The following is a 14355-nucleotide window of genomic DNA, read 5'->3' on the forward strand; positions in this document are numbered from 1 at the left end:
CAGTAAAAATAAATTACTAAAACTCTTGGAAGATAGGACATTATTTGATTTTATTATGCAAATATTTTTGACCTCCAGAGATTATTTATTTTGCTTTGGAAGCCTGATTTCTTCTGTACTGCTAACCAAACAGTTTATTCCATTTTGTGCAACAATTTATCATGAACCTTAAAAGAAGTACTGATTATCTTAGAGTTTTTGGTTCAATTACCTGTTTTAAATGCTCAGTGACTAAGGAAAGCATGTTATTTTCTCCTCTCCTGCACCGTGGAGTATAACAATAACTGAACAAAGCAAATCAAAGATACACAGGTACCAGTATAAGGGGCCCATTGTGTTTAGTTTGTAGCCCTGTCATATGGTTTTAATTTAGGTCACCTGATTGATTATGACATACTGACAGATAGCACATTGTTCTCTCTTGGAATCTCTAGACACTTTAGTATTTCTATTCTTATCTGTCCATTTTGCTTCCAAACCTTAAGTGAAATGGAATTACAGCATTCACTTTGTTTTCCTGTGCTAAGTGATTATCTCTGAAGTGCAATTTTGTGATTAGGCAAGATGGCATGCATACACTCAGCTAATGCTGATTTCCCCCAGGGTGCAGAAACAGGTAAATTCATAATGAATGGATGTTGTGCTTTGATTTCAAATGCATGTGAAACCTCACCACACTTGGTAGTTTTATTTTAAAAAATGTATTTAATTATTCTAAAATTAACAGGAGAATATTAAAATTGAACTTTAGAAAATGGCATTTAAACATAAGTCAAGGGTGCTAACTGCTTATGAATGTTAATCCCCTTCAGAAAGTGAAAAAACAAACGTACCTGACATAAACTGGATGGGGGGGGGGTCATTGAAAATCTTCTTTTTAATTATTTATATTCTTTCTGATTAATTCAAAAAATATCTGAACACATCTAGGTATTAGTATTGTCAAATTCTAACATTCCTTATTTTGAAAACTACCTTAATTATTCAACTAATTGCTATCATGGTATTGTCACCATTGTTTGGGTGACATTTGGCAGGGGTGGGAGATGGGGGGAGAGGCAGGGGAGAAGTTAGGACTTAATGGTTGGCACAAAGTATTTTCTTTAACTATTTTCTTTGATGTTTTAAAAACAAATTTGTCCATGACTGTGAGAGACCAATTTTAAAGAAGATTTAGCATTTACAAAATTAGACACACTTTGACCAAATTATAAAAGTAGTTGACTGGAACCCAAACCATACTTTTTTACTGATTTACTTAGAATAAGCGTTGACTGTAATATTGTGAAACTTGAAGTGAGAAACATAATAATACAATTTCCCAATCTTATTTCAATTGGAATCCTTTTTGTAAGGAACCTTGACACTAATCAGAACTCCTTGTAGGCAATGCTAGAGCAACTTACTTGGCTGCACTTCTTTGATTAGCTCCTTCTTCCCACACTTTAATCTCTTAGTGTAGTGTCTGGTATACAGTAATAGCTCAATAAATCTTAACCTTATTATTATTCTCATTATCTTTCCATTGAGTAAAACTAGTACCTTTAATAAGTTGATGGATGATTTCCAATAGTAAAGCATATTAATTTGGAATAAAGTACTTTTATTCAAGGGAAAACTGACCCATTAAAAATTTTAATCTCTTTTTATGGTCCAGATATACGTCTGTGAACTATCAGTAATATCCTTTCTGGTTGAAGTGATTCACTTTCCTGCATGTTCTGTTGTCACTTGCCCTGAGGGATGTGATACCCTCAAAGTTGTCCTCATAATTTTGGACACCTATCTAGCAGAGATGAATTGCCTACAGTTTCAGCGTTCACTCTGTCACACCTTGCATACTTACCAAGGTAAGCACTTCATAAGTATACTCCACAGGTGATTCGTTAGCCCATACCTACTATCCAAGACACCGTCAGGAAAACTGCAGATGTTTATTTCCCTCACTATGGAGCTGTTGGATACAACTCTTTGGGCAGAGTTAGGAAAGGTAAGATGTAACACTGGTATGATGAAAAGGACAGTGGATTGGGGACAAAACACTTGTGGGTTGTAGTCTTAGTTCTGTTTAGTAACTTAGGCCAAATTTTGTAGCTTCTTTGAACCTTAGAAGTTATTTTTTAGTTATTGTGGAGTTTTTTTGTTTGTTTTTATCTGCCTTTCTGCTGGTATGGTAGGCTCTGTAAAGATGTCTTACTTATCTTTACATCTCTGTCCCTGGAACGGTGCCATTGACAATATTGAAAAGGTGTTTAACAAATGTGTGTTGAAAAAGTAAGGCAAGAAGACAAACAGGAGGAAGAGAAGGGAAGGCAGAATAGAAGGATGTATTTAAGGCCTAAATTTTCCCCCAAATTCTCTTTGCATAAAACCTTACGAAATCAAGTGCATATGGTTCTATTCTAAGTTTATGGAAGTTTACACTTTAAGGGTTAGGAGAAGTCACCATTGGTCAGACCTTCCCTTTTTATGTATGGGAAACTGAGGCTCGTGATGATTCAGTGAGTTGTCAGTAAGGTAATGGCAAAGCCTCATCCAGCTCTTCTCACTCGTAGGTCAGCACTCCCTGGACTATTACGGGCAGCCTTAATATCGGGCTATATGTGTAAATAGATCCAGAAAGATATAGCCCTACACACTAGAATTTGGGGAAAAGGGATGGTCTTTCACTTTCATTTATCTGTACCTTTCTATTTCTTGATTTAAGCAATACCAAAAAACCGTGAACTATTTTTATAACATAATAAAAATATCATGTGGAAAAGTATAATTTTTAAAACATAATGAATTTCAATACTCTGTACGAATACCATATGGGATAAATAACAATAAGTATAACAAAAAGTACCCTATAGCATGAATATGATTTGCTAAAATATATTTATCAGAGTGGGCTGAAATTCACCAGTGTGTGTATTAAATCCCTCTGTTTGGCATATTGATGAAGAGACTGCTTGTTATTTTTAGGTCAGGGTTTAAATGCTTGGTTATATTGCCTGAGTTCAAACAACTGTATCTCCCCAAAAGAGGCTGCTTCCAGTTGGGCCCCACCCTTCTAATGTACTTCTTCAAGGTCATATTCAAGTACACTGTCTTCTGATCTGTCTAAATTCCATTCATCAAGTGTTTCCTTTCCATTAATATTTCTGAATACCTCTCTGGCTCATTTAGGTAAGAGAAAAAGCAAAGTGTTTTAAAGCAACATCCCGCATTTATAGATTGAATTGAGTTATTCTTTCATTCATTCTTTGTTCTAGCGTTTTGGCTATTTTTGAAGTGGCCTGAGACCTTGATAAGCAGGAAGACAAGAAAGAGGTTCCTTTGCCACCACTTACAAAGCTGTGGTTGAGAAGAATGGAGTGGAATGGCTAAAAGTCAAGCAGTGTTGCATCTTATCTTTCCTGACTTTGCCCAGTTATACCCATACTTGCATGTTAAGTATCTGGCATACTAATTATCTACAGATGAGCGTATTTATTCAACTTAGTTTTCAATGTTATTATTTTCACAGCTTCCGCCACCTTTGAAGACTTTCAGATTCGCCCGCACACTCTCTTTGTTCATTCGTACAGAGCTCCAGCTTTCTGTGATCACTGTGGAGAAATGCTATGGGGGCTGGTGCGTCAAGGCCTTAAATGTGAAGGTAAGGTATTCCTTCCCCAGCCAAGTGGAACGCATGCTGGAGTTAGCTACTTATGTCGTGCCCTCTTCTGCAATGCCTTCTTTCCTTCAGATACCTTCCAGGGATCTGGGTACTGCATGGATTCTGTTCGGTTCATTTCCTATCTTCAACATGTTAGCCCTGATCTGGGAAACCAGATTCTCCTATCTTTTCCCCTATATCATGTGGATATGTTTCTCTCCCATAAGGTGTTGTTTATTTTGCTAACAGGCTAAACATATAATTTGCATCTTAAGCCAGAACTTGGAATAGTAGGCATTCAATAAATGTTTGCTGAAAGGAGCTGAGATTCAGGAGGTTAATCAAACCATCCAAGGTCACTCAGCTGTTGAGTGGCAGGCTGGAACGTATACCCAGTTTCTACACCAAGATCATAGTTTTATCATCCTCCATGGACAGAAATCCTTGAAGTGCATAATTCAGGTTTATAGGATACCATGATATAATCTTAAAAACGGACCAAATCATACCTTGCTCTTTTTTGATGAAGGATGGGGCGGGGAGGGATAGAGCTGTTTGAACTTTGACCAAAAACCCCAAGCTTTTGTGATGAAATCCATAAATAAAATAACCATAATTTCTGAATTTCTGTTTGTAAGAAGAGAAGTTAAGAGACAGTGATCTGAAAGAAAGTCTGCCTAAAGTGTAGTTTTATGAAAATTTGCCTGGACTGCTATGTGACACATGGGGAAATTCTGAACAGTAAAACTACATGATAGAACTATGAACAGTAGAAATATTGAGAGGAAAATGGTGCTTTTTCCTAATTATCTACCATGTAGAAACTAGCATGCGTAGTATTTTACATATTTTCTCAACAATTCTGCAAGGTAGTTATTATCCTCATTTTACAGACAGGAAAACTGAGGTGAAGTAATTTTTCCAAGGCAATGTAGACAAACAAGTTGTGGAGCCATGATTCAAATCAGTGCAAGTCAAAAGCTGTGAAGCGTTATGATTAATTTTCCCTTGCAATAGAACTTGAGGCAGCTAAAAATAGGTCATCTCACTGGAGTTTTATTGCTAGATCCCTCAAAGCCCAAGTCCCTTATGTTAGAAAACATTTTTTTAAATGATAACCAGGGTAGTTGCTGGGCTCATCCAATAAAATCAGATGTCAAAACCCAGCTTATTGACAAATTGGGAAAATAAATCAGGAGACGCTCAAAAGAAAATTTACATTTTCGAACAGCCGCAAGAAAAATGGAAGCAGCACTGTTTCTAAAAATTCATAATTTACAACTTACACTAAAGTAGCTTTTAATTTATAGTTGAACAAAAGTCATTTTTACTTTCTCCTTCCAGGATGTGGGCTGAATTACCACAAGAGATGTGCATTTAAAATCCCCAACAATTGCAGTGGCGTGAGGCGGAGAAGGCTCTCAAATGTTTCCCTTACTGGGCTCAGCACTGTCCGCACAGCATCTGCCGAGCTTTCCACCAGTGCCCCCGATGAGCCCCTTCTGGTATGGCCTCCTGTTTATCCATTTGCCCGTTTACATGAGAAATCTGTAGGACGATGTGGTAACAGTGGTAATCAATCCAAGACAGCGTCCTGGGAGAGAGGACACAGCCAGGGTGTTAATGACTGTGTTTCTTCAGGGCCTGTGCTGTAGATTGGTCAGTGCTTCAACAAATATCCAACAGCTTCGAGTTTGCTTTTATCTGTGAGCTTAGAGCAATTTTAAAATCTGTGAGGTTTCATCATGGTCATGGAGCCAGAGCAGCACAGACTAATACGTGAATGTGACAAAACATAGTTTGTCAAAATTTGGAAACCAGAGATAAAAGATTTTCTTCTCTGATGATTATTAGAGTATTTCGTGGCATAGTTGACTGTTTATTCTGGGAGAAAATCTGAACTTCGCTCATATGAAAAGATGAAAGTCTTTAATTGTTTGGCATTAAAGGCATACATGCTGATGTCAAAGTGACACTGGTTGACAAATGTCATGGGAAAAATAGCATTTAATACTTTAAATATTTCCATTGGCTCTAAAATATATATCTGTGGATGTGGCTTAAATATTTTTCTTTAAGAAAGTTAAATTTTGATTTTCCAAACATTGAAAGCAAAGTAAAAGTTGTGGTAATTATGTGCACTATTTAAAATAAGAACATTATCCTGAAATAAGCTAATTGTGTGAGCTTAAGTTTCCTATTTTTACTCCCTCTGCTAGTGGATATTACAAAAACTCTTTATAATCTAATAATTACAAAAGTCAATTAAAGAGAAAAATAAAAATTATGAAACATTTAGGTTAGATAAATCCCTGGGGTGGAGAGGGGCAATGCATTTTGAAGCCATCTCTAAAAAGCTGTATTAATTACTCTGTTGTTCAGAAAATATTTCATTGTGATCTTTAAATCACTTAAATTTTGTTGCAACATAAGCCAGACATATAACTCGAATGCTTATTTTGATAAATAGGAAAAGTCTGTACTCTGTGTTTCTGTGACTTTTGGGTGGGAGTTTGTTGTGTTTTCATGAACCTGTTAGGGGAAGTCAGGCACTAAATCCCACCAGTAACTAGAAGAATATATTATATTTTGGTGACTATTCAGAATGCATGTGTGGTTGTATATTATTTTATACAGTTGTATTAGTTAGAATTAATGATACTCTTACTGAAAGGTGCTTAAGTCAAAATCTATTTACTTTTTCAAATAACTCTCGTATTATCTTTCCAACTCTGAGATTTCTTGATTTCGTTTGAATTTTTGTAGGTAGTGATTTTATAAGTTAGCAGTTACTCTTGCTTTTAAGTACCATCTCTGAGAGTCATACTGTTTACAGAATAGACATTTTTAAACAAGTTTAAGAAATAAAATTATAAGTTAATGTGTATTGGTTTCAGTTTCACCAGGAAAAGATTTTTAAAAGTTAGTTAACATCTCATAAGTAATCTAAAGCTGTAAACTAAAGTTATTCATCATTAGAATAGATTAGAATCTAGGTAATTAATGCTAAAGATTCTTCCTTTAAAACTCAGTTTTTCAAAAAGAATTAATAGGAATATATTTAATTGTTTGCCTGGAGAATTCAGACCAGACTTCCAAGATGAGGTGTTACTTAAGCTGATCTTTACTGTGCTTTTTCATTTATCAGTGGTTTGATTTTCTCTATTAGGCTAAGTGTTTGATCTCTTCAAAGTCATACAGGGTAATTTTAAAATGATGGCTTTTGTGCAAAGACTTCATAAGTCAATAGAAAGAGTTGCATGTATATAATTTGTTTTAATGTGTTTCTTAATATATGCTTGATGTATTTTAAATTAATTTTGTGTGAAATTTGAATACTAAAATTAAGAAAAAAACCTATTTCAGTTTTTAATAATATATACATATATGCACATATGTATGTATACATACACATGTGTGTATATATATATATGCTTCCAAACGTCACATATGTATCATTTAGACTTTATAAATGAAATTATTATATGCATGCATATTTATAAATGTGAATGCATAATTTATATATAAATTTAATTTAGGTTACTAAAGTCTTTAAGCAGGTTTTTGTGTTTTTCAACCAAATTATTTAATTGCTTTAATTGCTTTATTTAATCAAATTACATAATTATTTAATTATTCGAATTACTTGATTACAAGCTATATTGTACATCAGATGTTGAAATTCATTAGCACTTTATTGCTGAACGGAATTTTTTTGTAGTAGAATGCTTAAAAATGTTTTAAAAATACATTTTAAAAATCATATTTTAACTATATCTGCCAAGAATGCTTACAAAGGTTTGATCAAATCATATGTTTATGAGGTGAGAAAATATTGGGGCCACAGGATACTTCGAAAAATGTTATTATGAACTTTCATAACCTTATATAAAATGCCCTATGGGTAACCTTTAAATGAAAAATGCCTTTGGTAATAGTGTTGATGACACATTGGCTCTCAAATGCACGTTTTACATTCATCATAGCACTTTTTGCCCCTGTGGGGTGCCTGTATGTCTCTCTTTGCATGCTCGGAGTGCAGCTAATATGTCTCTTTTCATCCCTGTGCAAAACATAAAAGGCCAGTAACTATAGTTTAAAGGTTATAGTGAATGCCTAGTCAAAGGTAACATTATGATAATGATAGTAAAACCTTTTAGTCCGTATACAATAAACAATATTTTCCATTTCTGAAAAGGATGATGGTCTATATTAAGATGGCATTGCTAAGTAATGCCATTAGACCACCCATGTTGCAAGTCTGCAATAAGTATAGATTTTCTGCCAAATGTAAGAAAATGATTTTTCTATTCAACACTTGATTGCCTATTTTGACTGGAAAATCACCATTTCACATATGGATTAAAATACTGGTAATTCTATTAATTTACCCATTTCTGGCAAATAAATTGAGTCTTGGATTTCTCTACTGCTGCTAACATAGAAAAAAAAGTATAACAGCATAGATCTTATGACAAGCTTTGTCTGTCATCAACTTCGGCACTAAACTGTATCCATTATTCCAACCATGATGCAGTCCTTTTTTGAGAAAATCCAAAATGTAGGCAATTTATGGCATAAGAGCTCGGCAAGGGTGTATATCTTTTTGTACATCATCACCTATGTTAGAAGGAAACAAGAAAAACTCAGTAGGTACTTAAGGAGGACACACTAATATGTTGTTTCATTATGTATACTTATTAAGATTATATCAGTTTTATAAACTTTTAGACAATTGCATAGGAGAAGTCAAGATTAAATGATCCTATAATATCTCTGTTTATCATCTAGATCTTTTTAAAAATCATCTCATCTTTTTAAAAATTTGCAGATGTTCTTGTGGTGTTTGGGAAGAGTTAAAGCCATTTGAAATCATGTTATACAAGGCTTAGTCTTAGGCAAAAAAAGTTAATAATCTGTTCCAGAACTTCTGCTCCTAGCTATGAAGAAGCTTGTATCAGACCACTCTCCTGTAAGGGACAATTATAAAAGCTGAATACAGTATAACAGAACATAACAAAACAATATTTAAAGGTACCTGGGAGCAACCAAGGCAACCAGGATTTGAGGGACAAATGTCTCAGAAATAAGGAAATCACAGAGAGGTCAATGTACAGGACAGCCCCCAAACAAAGAAGTAGCTGGCTCAAAATGTCAGTAGTGCTGAGTTTGAGAACCCCTGATGTAGAACAAAGCTGGAGAATTTCCGAACATATCATAAAGCTGTAGTTAAGACAATGTGGTATTACACCAGAACAGAAAATAAACCAATGAAACAGAATAGAAGGAGTCCAGAAACTATGTGCATATACAGGCCAACTAAGTTATGACAACAGTACCACTGCTGTGAGAAAAGGATGGTTTTTTTCAACAAATATTTCTGGAACCAATGGGATATCTATATGGAAAACATGAATCTTGACCTTACCTTATACCATATACAAAATAAATCCTAGGTAGATTAGGAGCTTCTAGGAGATAACATACAAGAGTATCTACAGTAACTTGGGTCACGAAAACCTTTTTCAATAGGACTCAAATCACTGATGACAAAAGAAAAAAATTGGTAAATTGGGCATCATTAAAATTAACAAATTATTTTCAGCAAAATATACCATTAAAAGGGTGGAAAAGCAAGTCACAGAATGGGAAAAGATATTTTCAATGTATATAATATGTATATATATCTTGTAAAAGAGTCATATCCAAATGTATAAAGAACATCTATAAAAGTTGAAAAGACAGACAACCTTATTTAAGATACAGGCAAAGTACTTGAATGGCACTTTACAAAAGAAGACAGCCAATAAACATGAAAATGTATTTTATATCGTTATTTATCAGAGTCTAAATTTAAATCTACAATGAGATATCTGTACACCAGAATGTCTAATGTTGGGGGAAAAAAACTGACAGTAACAAGTATTGGTGAAGATATTGAGCAACTAGAACTCACATACACTACTACTAGGAATATAAATTGGTTCAGCAACTTTGGAAATCCGGTTGGCAGTTGTCTTCTAAAGCTGAACATATGCATATCATGCGACTCAGCAGTTTTACTCCTAGGTATGTATTCACCAGAAATGTGTATAGACATGCATGGAAAGATATGTACCAGAATTTTTTTTTAATTTTTAAAAATACGTACCAGAATTTCTAAAAATTTTTTAGACTTCACTTTTTTAAAGCAGTTTTAGGTTCACAGCAAAACTGAAAGGCAGGCACAGAGATTTCCCATATACCCCTTGCCACCCACACATGCATAACCTCCCCCATTATCACCATCACTCACCAGAGTGGTACTTTTGCTAACACTGGTGAACATACGTTGACATACACATCATAATCACCCAGTCACATCATAACCAACCAAAGTCCATGGTTTGCTTTAGGGTTCACTCATGGTGTTGTACATTCTGTGGATTTGGACAAATGCATAATGACATGTATTCATCATTATGGTATCATGCAGAATATTTTCACTGATCTAAAAGTCCTCTTAGCTTCATCTATTCTTCCCTCCTCCCCTCCAGCCAACCCCTACCAACTACTGATTTTTTTTACTGTCTCTATAGTTTTGCCTTTTCCAGAATGTCATATAGTTGGAATCATACAGTATGTACCCTTTCCAGTTTGGCTTCTTTTACTTAGTAGGACATACTTAAGTTTCCTCCATGTCTTTTCATGGCTTGATGGCTCATTTCATTTTAGAGTGGAATAACATTCCATTGTCAAGATGTCCACAGTTCATTTATCCATTCACCTAACAAAGGACATCTTGATTGCTTCCACGTTTTGCCAGTTATGAGTAAGGCTGCTGTAAGCATCCATGTATAGGTTTTGGTGTAAACATAAGTTTTCAGCTCTTCTGAGTAAGTATCAAGGAGTGCAATTGCTGGATCGTATGATAAGATTATGTTTTGTCAGAACTGCCAAACTGTCTTCCAAAGTGGCTGCACCATTTTGCATTCCCACAGCAATGAATGAGAGTTCCTGTCGTTGCACATCCTTGTCAGCATTTGGTGTTGTCGTTATTTTGGATTTTGTGTTCTGATAGGTGTGTAGTGGTTTCTCATTGTTTTAGTTTGCATTTCCCTGATGACATATGATGTGAAACTTCTTTTCACATGCTTATTTGCCATCTGTATATCTTTTTTGGTAAGACGTTTGTTAAGGTTTTTGGCCCATTTGTAAATTGGATTGTTTGTTTTCTTAATGTGGAATTTTAAGAGTTCTTTGTCTATAGATATATTATTTAATATTTATTTATTTTGGCTGCCCCTGGTCTTAGTTGCAGCATGTGGGATCTTTAGTTGCAGCAGGCGGACTTCTTAGTTGTGGCATGCAAACTCTTAGTTGTGGCGTGTGACCTCTTAGTTGCGGCATACATGCAGGATCTAGTTCCCCGACCAGGGATTGATCCCAGACCCCCTGCATTGTGAGTGTGGAATCTCACCCATGGACCACCAGAGAAGTTCCAAGAGTTCTTTGTATATTTTGGATAACAATCTTTGTTAGATGTGTCTTTTGCTAATATTTTGCAAATGTTTTCTCCCTGTCTGTGGCTTGTATTTTAATTCTCTTAACATTGTCTTCTGCAGAGCAGAAGTTTTTAATTTTAATGAAATCCAGCTTATCATTTATTTCTTTCAAGGATCATATCTTTGGTTATGTATTTTAAAAAGCACCACCATATCCAGGGTCACCTAGGTTTTCTCCTATGTTATCGTCTAGGATTTTTATAGTGTTGTGTTTTACATTTAGGTCTATGATTCATATAGAGTTAAAATTTTAATTTAAATTAACTTAATTAACTTGCATTAATTTACTTTTTAATTTAAGTTAATTAAGTTAATTCATTGTAAGTTCTGTGTCTAGATTCATTTGTTTACATGTGAATCACCAGCACCATTTATTGAAGAGACCATCTTTGCTCCATTGTATTGCCTTTGCTCCTTGGTCAAAGGTGAGTTGACTGTATTTATGGGGGCTTATTTGGGGTCTCACTGTTTTACTTCATTGATCTATTTGTCATTCTTATACCACACTGTTTTGATTATTATAGCTTTATAGTAAGTCTTAAAGTTGGGTAGCATCAGTCCTCTAACTTTATTCTTCTCTTTCAGTATCATGTTGGGTATTCTGGGTCTTTTGCCTTTCCATATAAACTATAAAATCACTTTGTTGATATCCATAAAATAATTTCCTCAGATTTGGATTGGGATTGCATTGAATCTATAGGTCAAGTTGGGAAGAACTGACAAATTGATAACATTGAGTCTTCCTATCTGTGAACATGGTATATCTCTCTCCATTATTTTGCTCTTTTATGTCACTCATCAGAGTTTTGTAGTTTTCCTCATATAGATCTTATTCATATTTTGTTAGATTTATACCTAAGTATTTCACCTTGGTGGGGTGCCAGTGTGAATGGTATTGTTACAAGCGTGTTTTAACATTTTTATTCATTGTAGCTAAAAGCTAGAAACAAATAAATAGTGGTAGAGTCATACAATGGAATCGTATACAGCAATACAGCAATAGAATTGAGGAAATGTTGATTCATTCAGCAACATAAATGAATCTCACAAAATAATATTTAGGGAAAAAAACAGACACAAAAGATTATATGCCTGTGAATCCAGTGTATGAAGTTCTAATCCAGAAAAACTGATTTATGGTGAGAGACATCAGAATAATGGCTCCTCGTAGGTGCCCACTTAGAGAGGGAGCAAGAGAGAGCCTTTCTGGGTCCTGGAAATATTCTATATCTTGATCTGGGTAGAGGTTACATGCTTATATGTGCATGTAAAACCTCATCAATATGTACACCTAGAATTTTCTGCACTTTATTCCATATAAATTATACCTCAATAAAAAGATTTTATTTATTTTTTTAATATGTGGTCTTAATTATTTATTTATTTATTTATTTTTGGCTGTGTTGGGTCTTCGTTTCTGTGCGAAGGCTTACTCTAGTTGCGGCAAGTGGGGGCCACTCTTCTTCGTGGTGCGGTGGGCCTCTCACTATCGCGGCCTCTCTTGTTGCGGAGCACAGGCTCCAGACGCGCAGGCTCAGTAGTTGTACGGGCCTAGTTGCTCTGCGGCATGTGGGATCTTCCCAGACCAGGGCTCGAACCCGTGTCCCCTGCATTGGCAGGCAGATTCTCAACCACTGCGCCACCAGGGAAGCCCAATAAAAAGGTTTTAAAATGACAATAGCAAGTTATAAAGTCATTAGGTTTCTTCATCCCAAGTCATGTGGTAAAAGAATGAAATATTATATCAGAAAAGTTAATAATTTAATTTAATTCTGAGATTCCTATCAGTCAATTTAAAGAAAATGGGGTTATAGAAATTACATTATTCAGTAACAGGAAACATAAATTCTTTGGGTGCTAAATGAAAGTAATATGGCACATCACCCTAATATATATAGTATTCATTTACATAATAAACATTTTCTACAGTAGTCTTCACCACAGATACACAACTGTGACTCATGTGATCTTCTTTCAAGGGAAAAACAAAAGTAAAAACAAAGCTCTAGTAAAATATTACAACCAACTACCAAAGGAATAGGTGGCTCTCTTTTTCTTGGCGACCTATGGACATTTCTGGTGATTCTAATTTGATAGCAAGGGAGAAATACAGAGGTGTGTGTTCCCCAAAATTTTTTCTTTAAAATAATGGTGCTATAAAATATTATGCAAAAAATCCTTCTCCTAGTCAAATAAGATTGGGAAGTACTCCTCAGTCCATCCAAGTACTGGACATCACAATATTCATTAAGCATAGTTATGGCTCTCAGAAGTCTTGCAATAATGAAATCAGTATAATGAATAATCAGTATAATGAATCAGAATAATGAATTCCTAAACTGACTCAACTATGGAATCCCTTTTTCTCAGGAAACCTAGGAATACCTAGTGGGAAAATAACATGCACTTTTAGAAATGGTAACTTAGAGGAATAAGTCAATTAATGCATGTTGCATAGACCATCTTCAAATATCGTGCAGTAAGCCAGCACTAAGCTGGAATTGAATTCTGCTGATAGCCCAGAATAAAGACATTCAGGGCTACAAACTGGAGGAAAACCCTGAGCTTTGGATATTAGGTATGTTGATGACAAGGATAATATCTTATTTTGGAAATTGAGGAAATTTGATTTCTTCTCGCAAAGGGAAAGCTTTGCCTCCTCTGTATGAAAATGTTCTATAAAAGTACATTCAAACAGGGTTATAATTTCTCCTCCAAAGTCATGTTTGGGTCTGGCCAAATGAGCAATTGTTGCTCCTGAATTCTGCTCATGCTTCCTGTTAATCCAGAGGTCTAACTGGTATCACTGGGTAACAGTTAATTTTAGCAGAACCTCAGTCTAAATGTACATCCCTTTCCAAAGTCTCTGACAAAATGGGTTAGCTGTAGATTGTAAATTAGGATGCAGGGACTGAGAGAACAAATAATAGGATTTTTCTCAAAGTGTAATGTTTATTCAACACTGGAAATATCATGGATTTCAAAACACCATCATACATTTTTGTTAAGAAAAAGAGTCAACTGTATTTCAGTTTTGATTTAATTTCTAGTTATCAGAGCTACCCCACAAAGCTTGAGGGAACAGAGATGAAAAAGAACATATTCAGCATAAATTACCAGATGCATGTCTACTTAACCAAAATGTTTCTTAGATTTTTCATTGATACT

General features: G+C 34.9%; 1 protein-coding gene across 2 annotated transcripts in view; it reads left to right on the plus strand.

The window, feature by feature from the left end:
• The window catches only part of PRKD1 (protein kinase D1), a 333614-nt gene that overhangs the window by 246127 nt on the left and 73132 nt on the right, over positions 1-14355 (plus strand). The window contains exons 1-3 of one of the 2 annotated variants that reach the window (XM_079905697.1): positions 1675-1850; positions 3512-3643; positions 4988-5148. In XM_079905697.1, coding sequence (XP_079761823.1) covers positions 1796-1850; positions 3512-3643; positions 4988-5148 — 348 coding nt within the window. In that variant the 5' untranslated portion in view covers positions 1675-1795. Of the gene's footprint in view, positions 1-1674; positions 1851-3511; positions 3644-4987; positions 5149-14355 lie in introns of those variants that run through there. The other variant, XM_079905696.1, reaches the window with a different exon arrangement.

The sequence above is a fragment of the Stenella coeruleoalba genome, assembly GCF_951394435.1.
Source record: "Stenella coeruleoalba genome assembly, chromosome: 2".
Classification (NCBI taxonomy): Eukaryota; Metazoa; Chordata; class Mammalia; order Artiodactyla; family Delphinidae; genus Stenella; species Stenella coeruleoalba.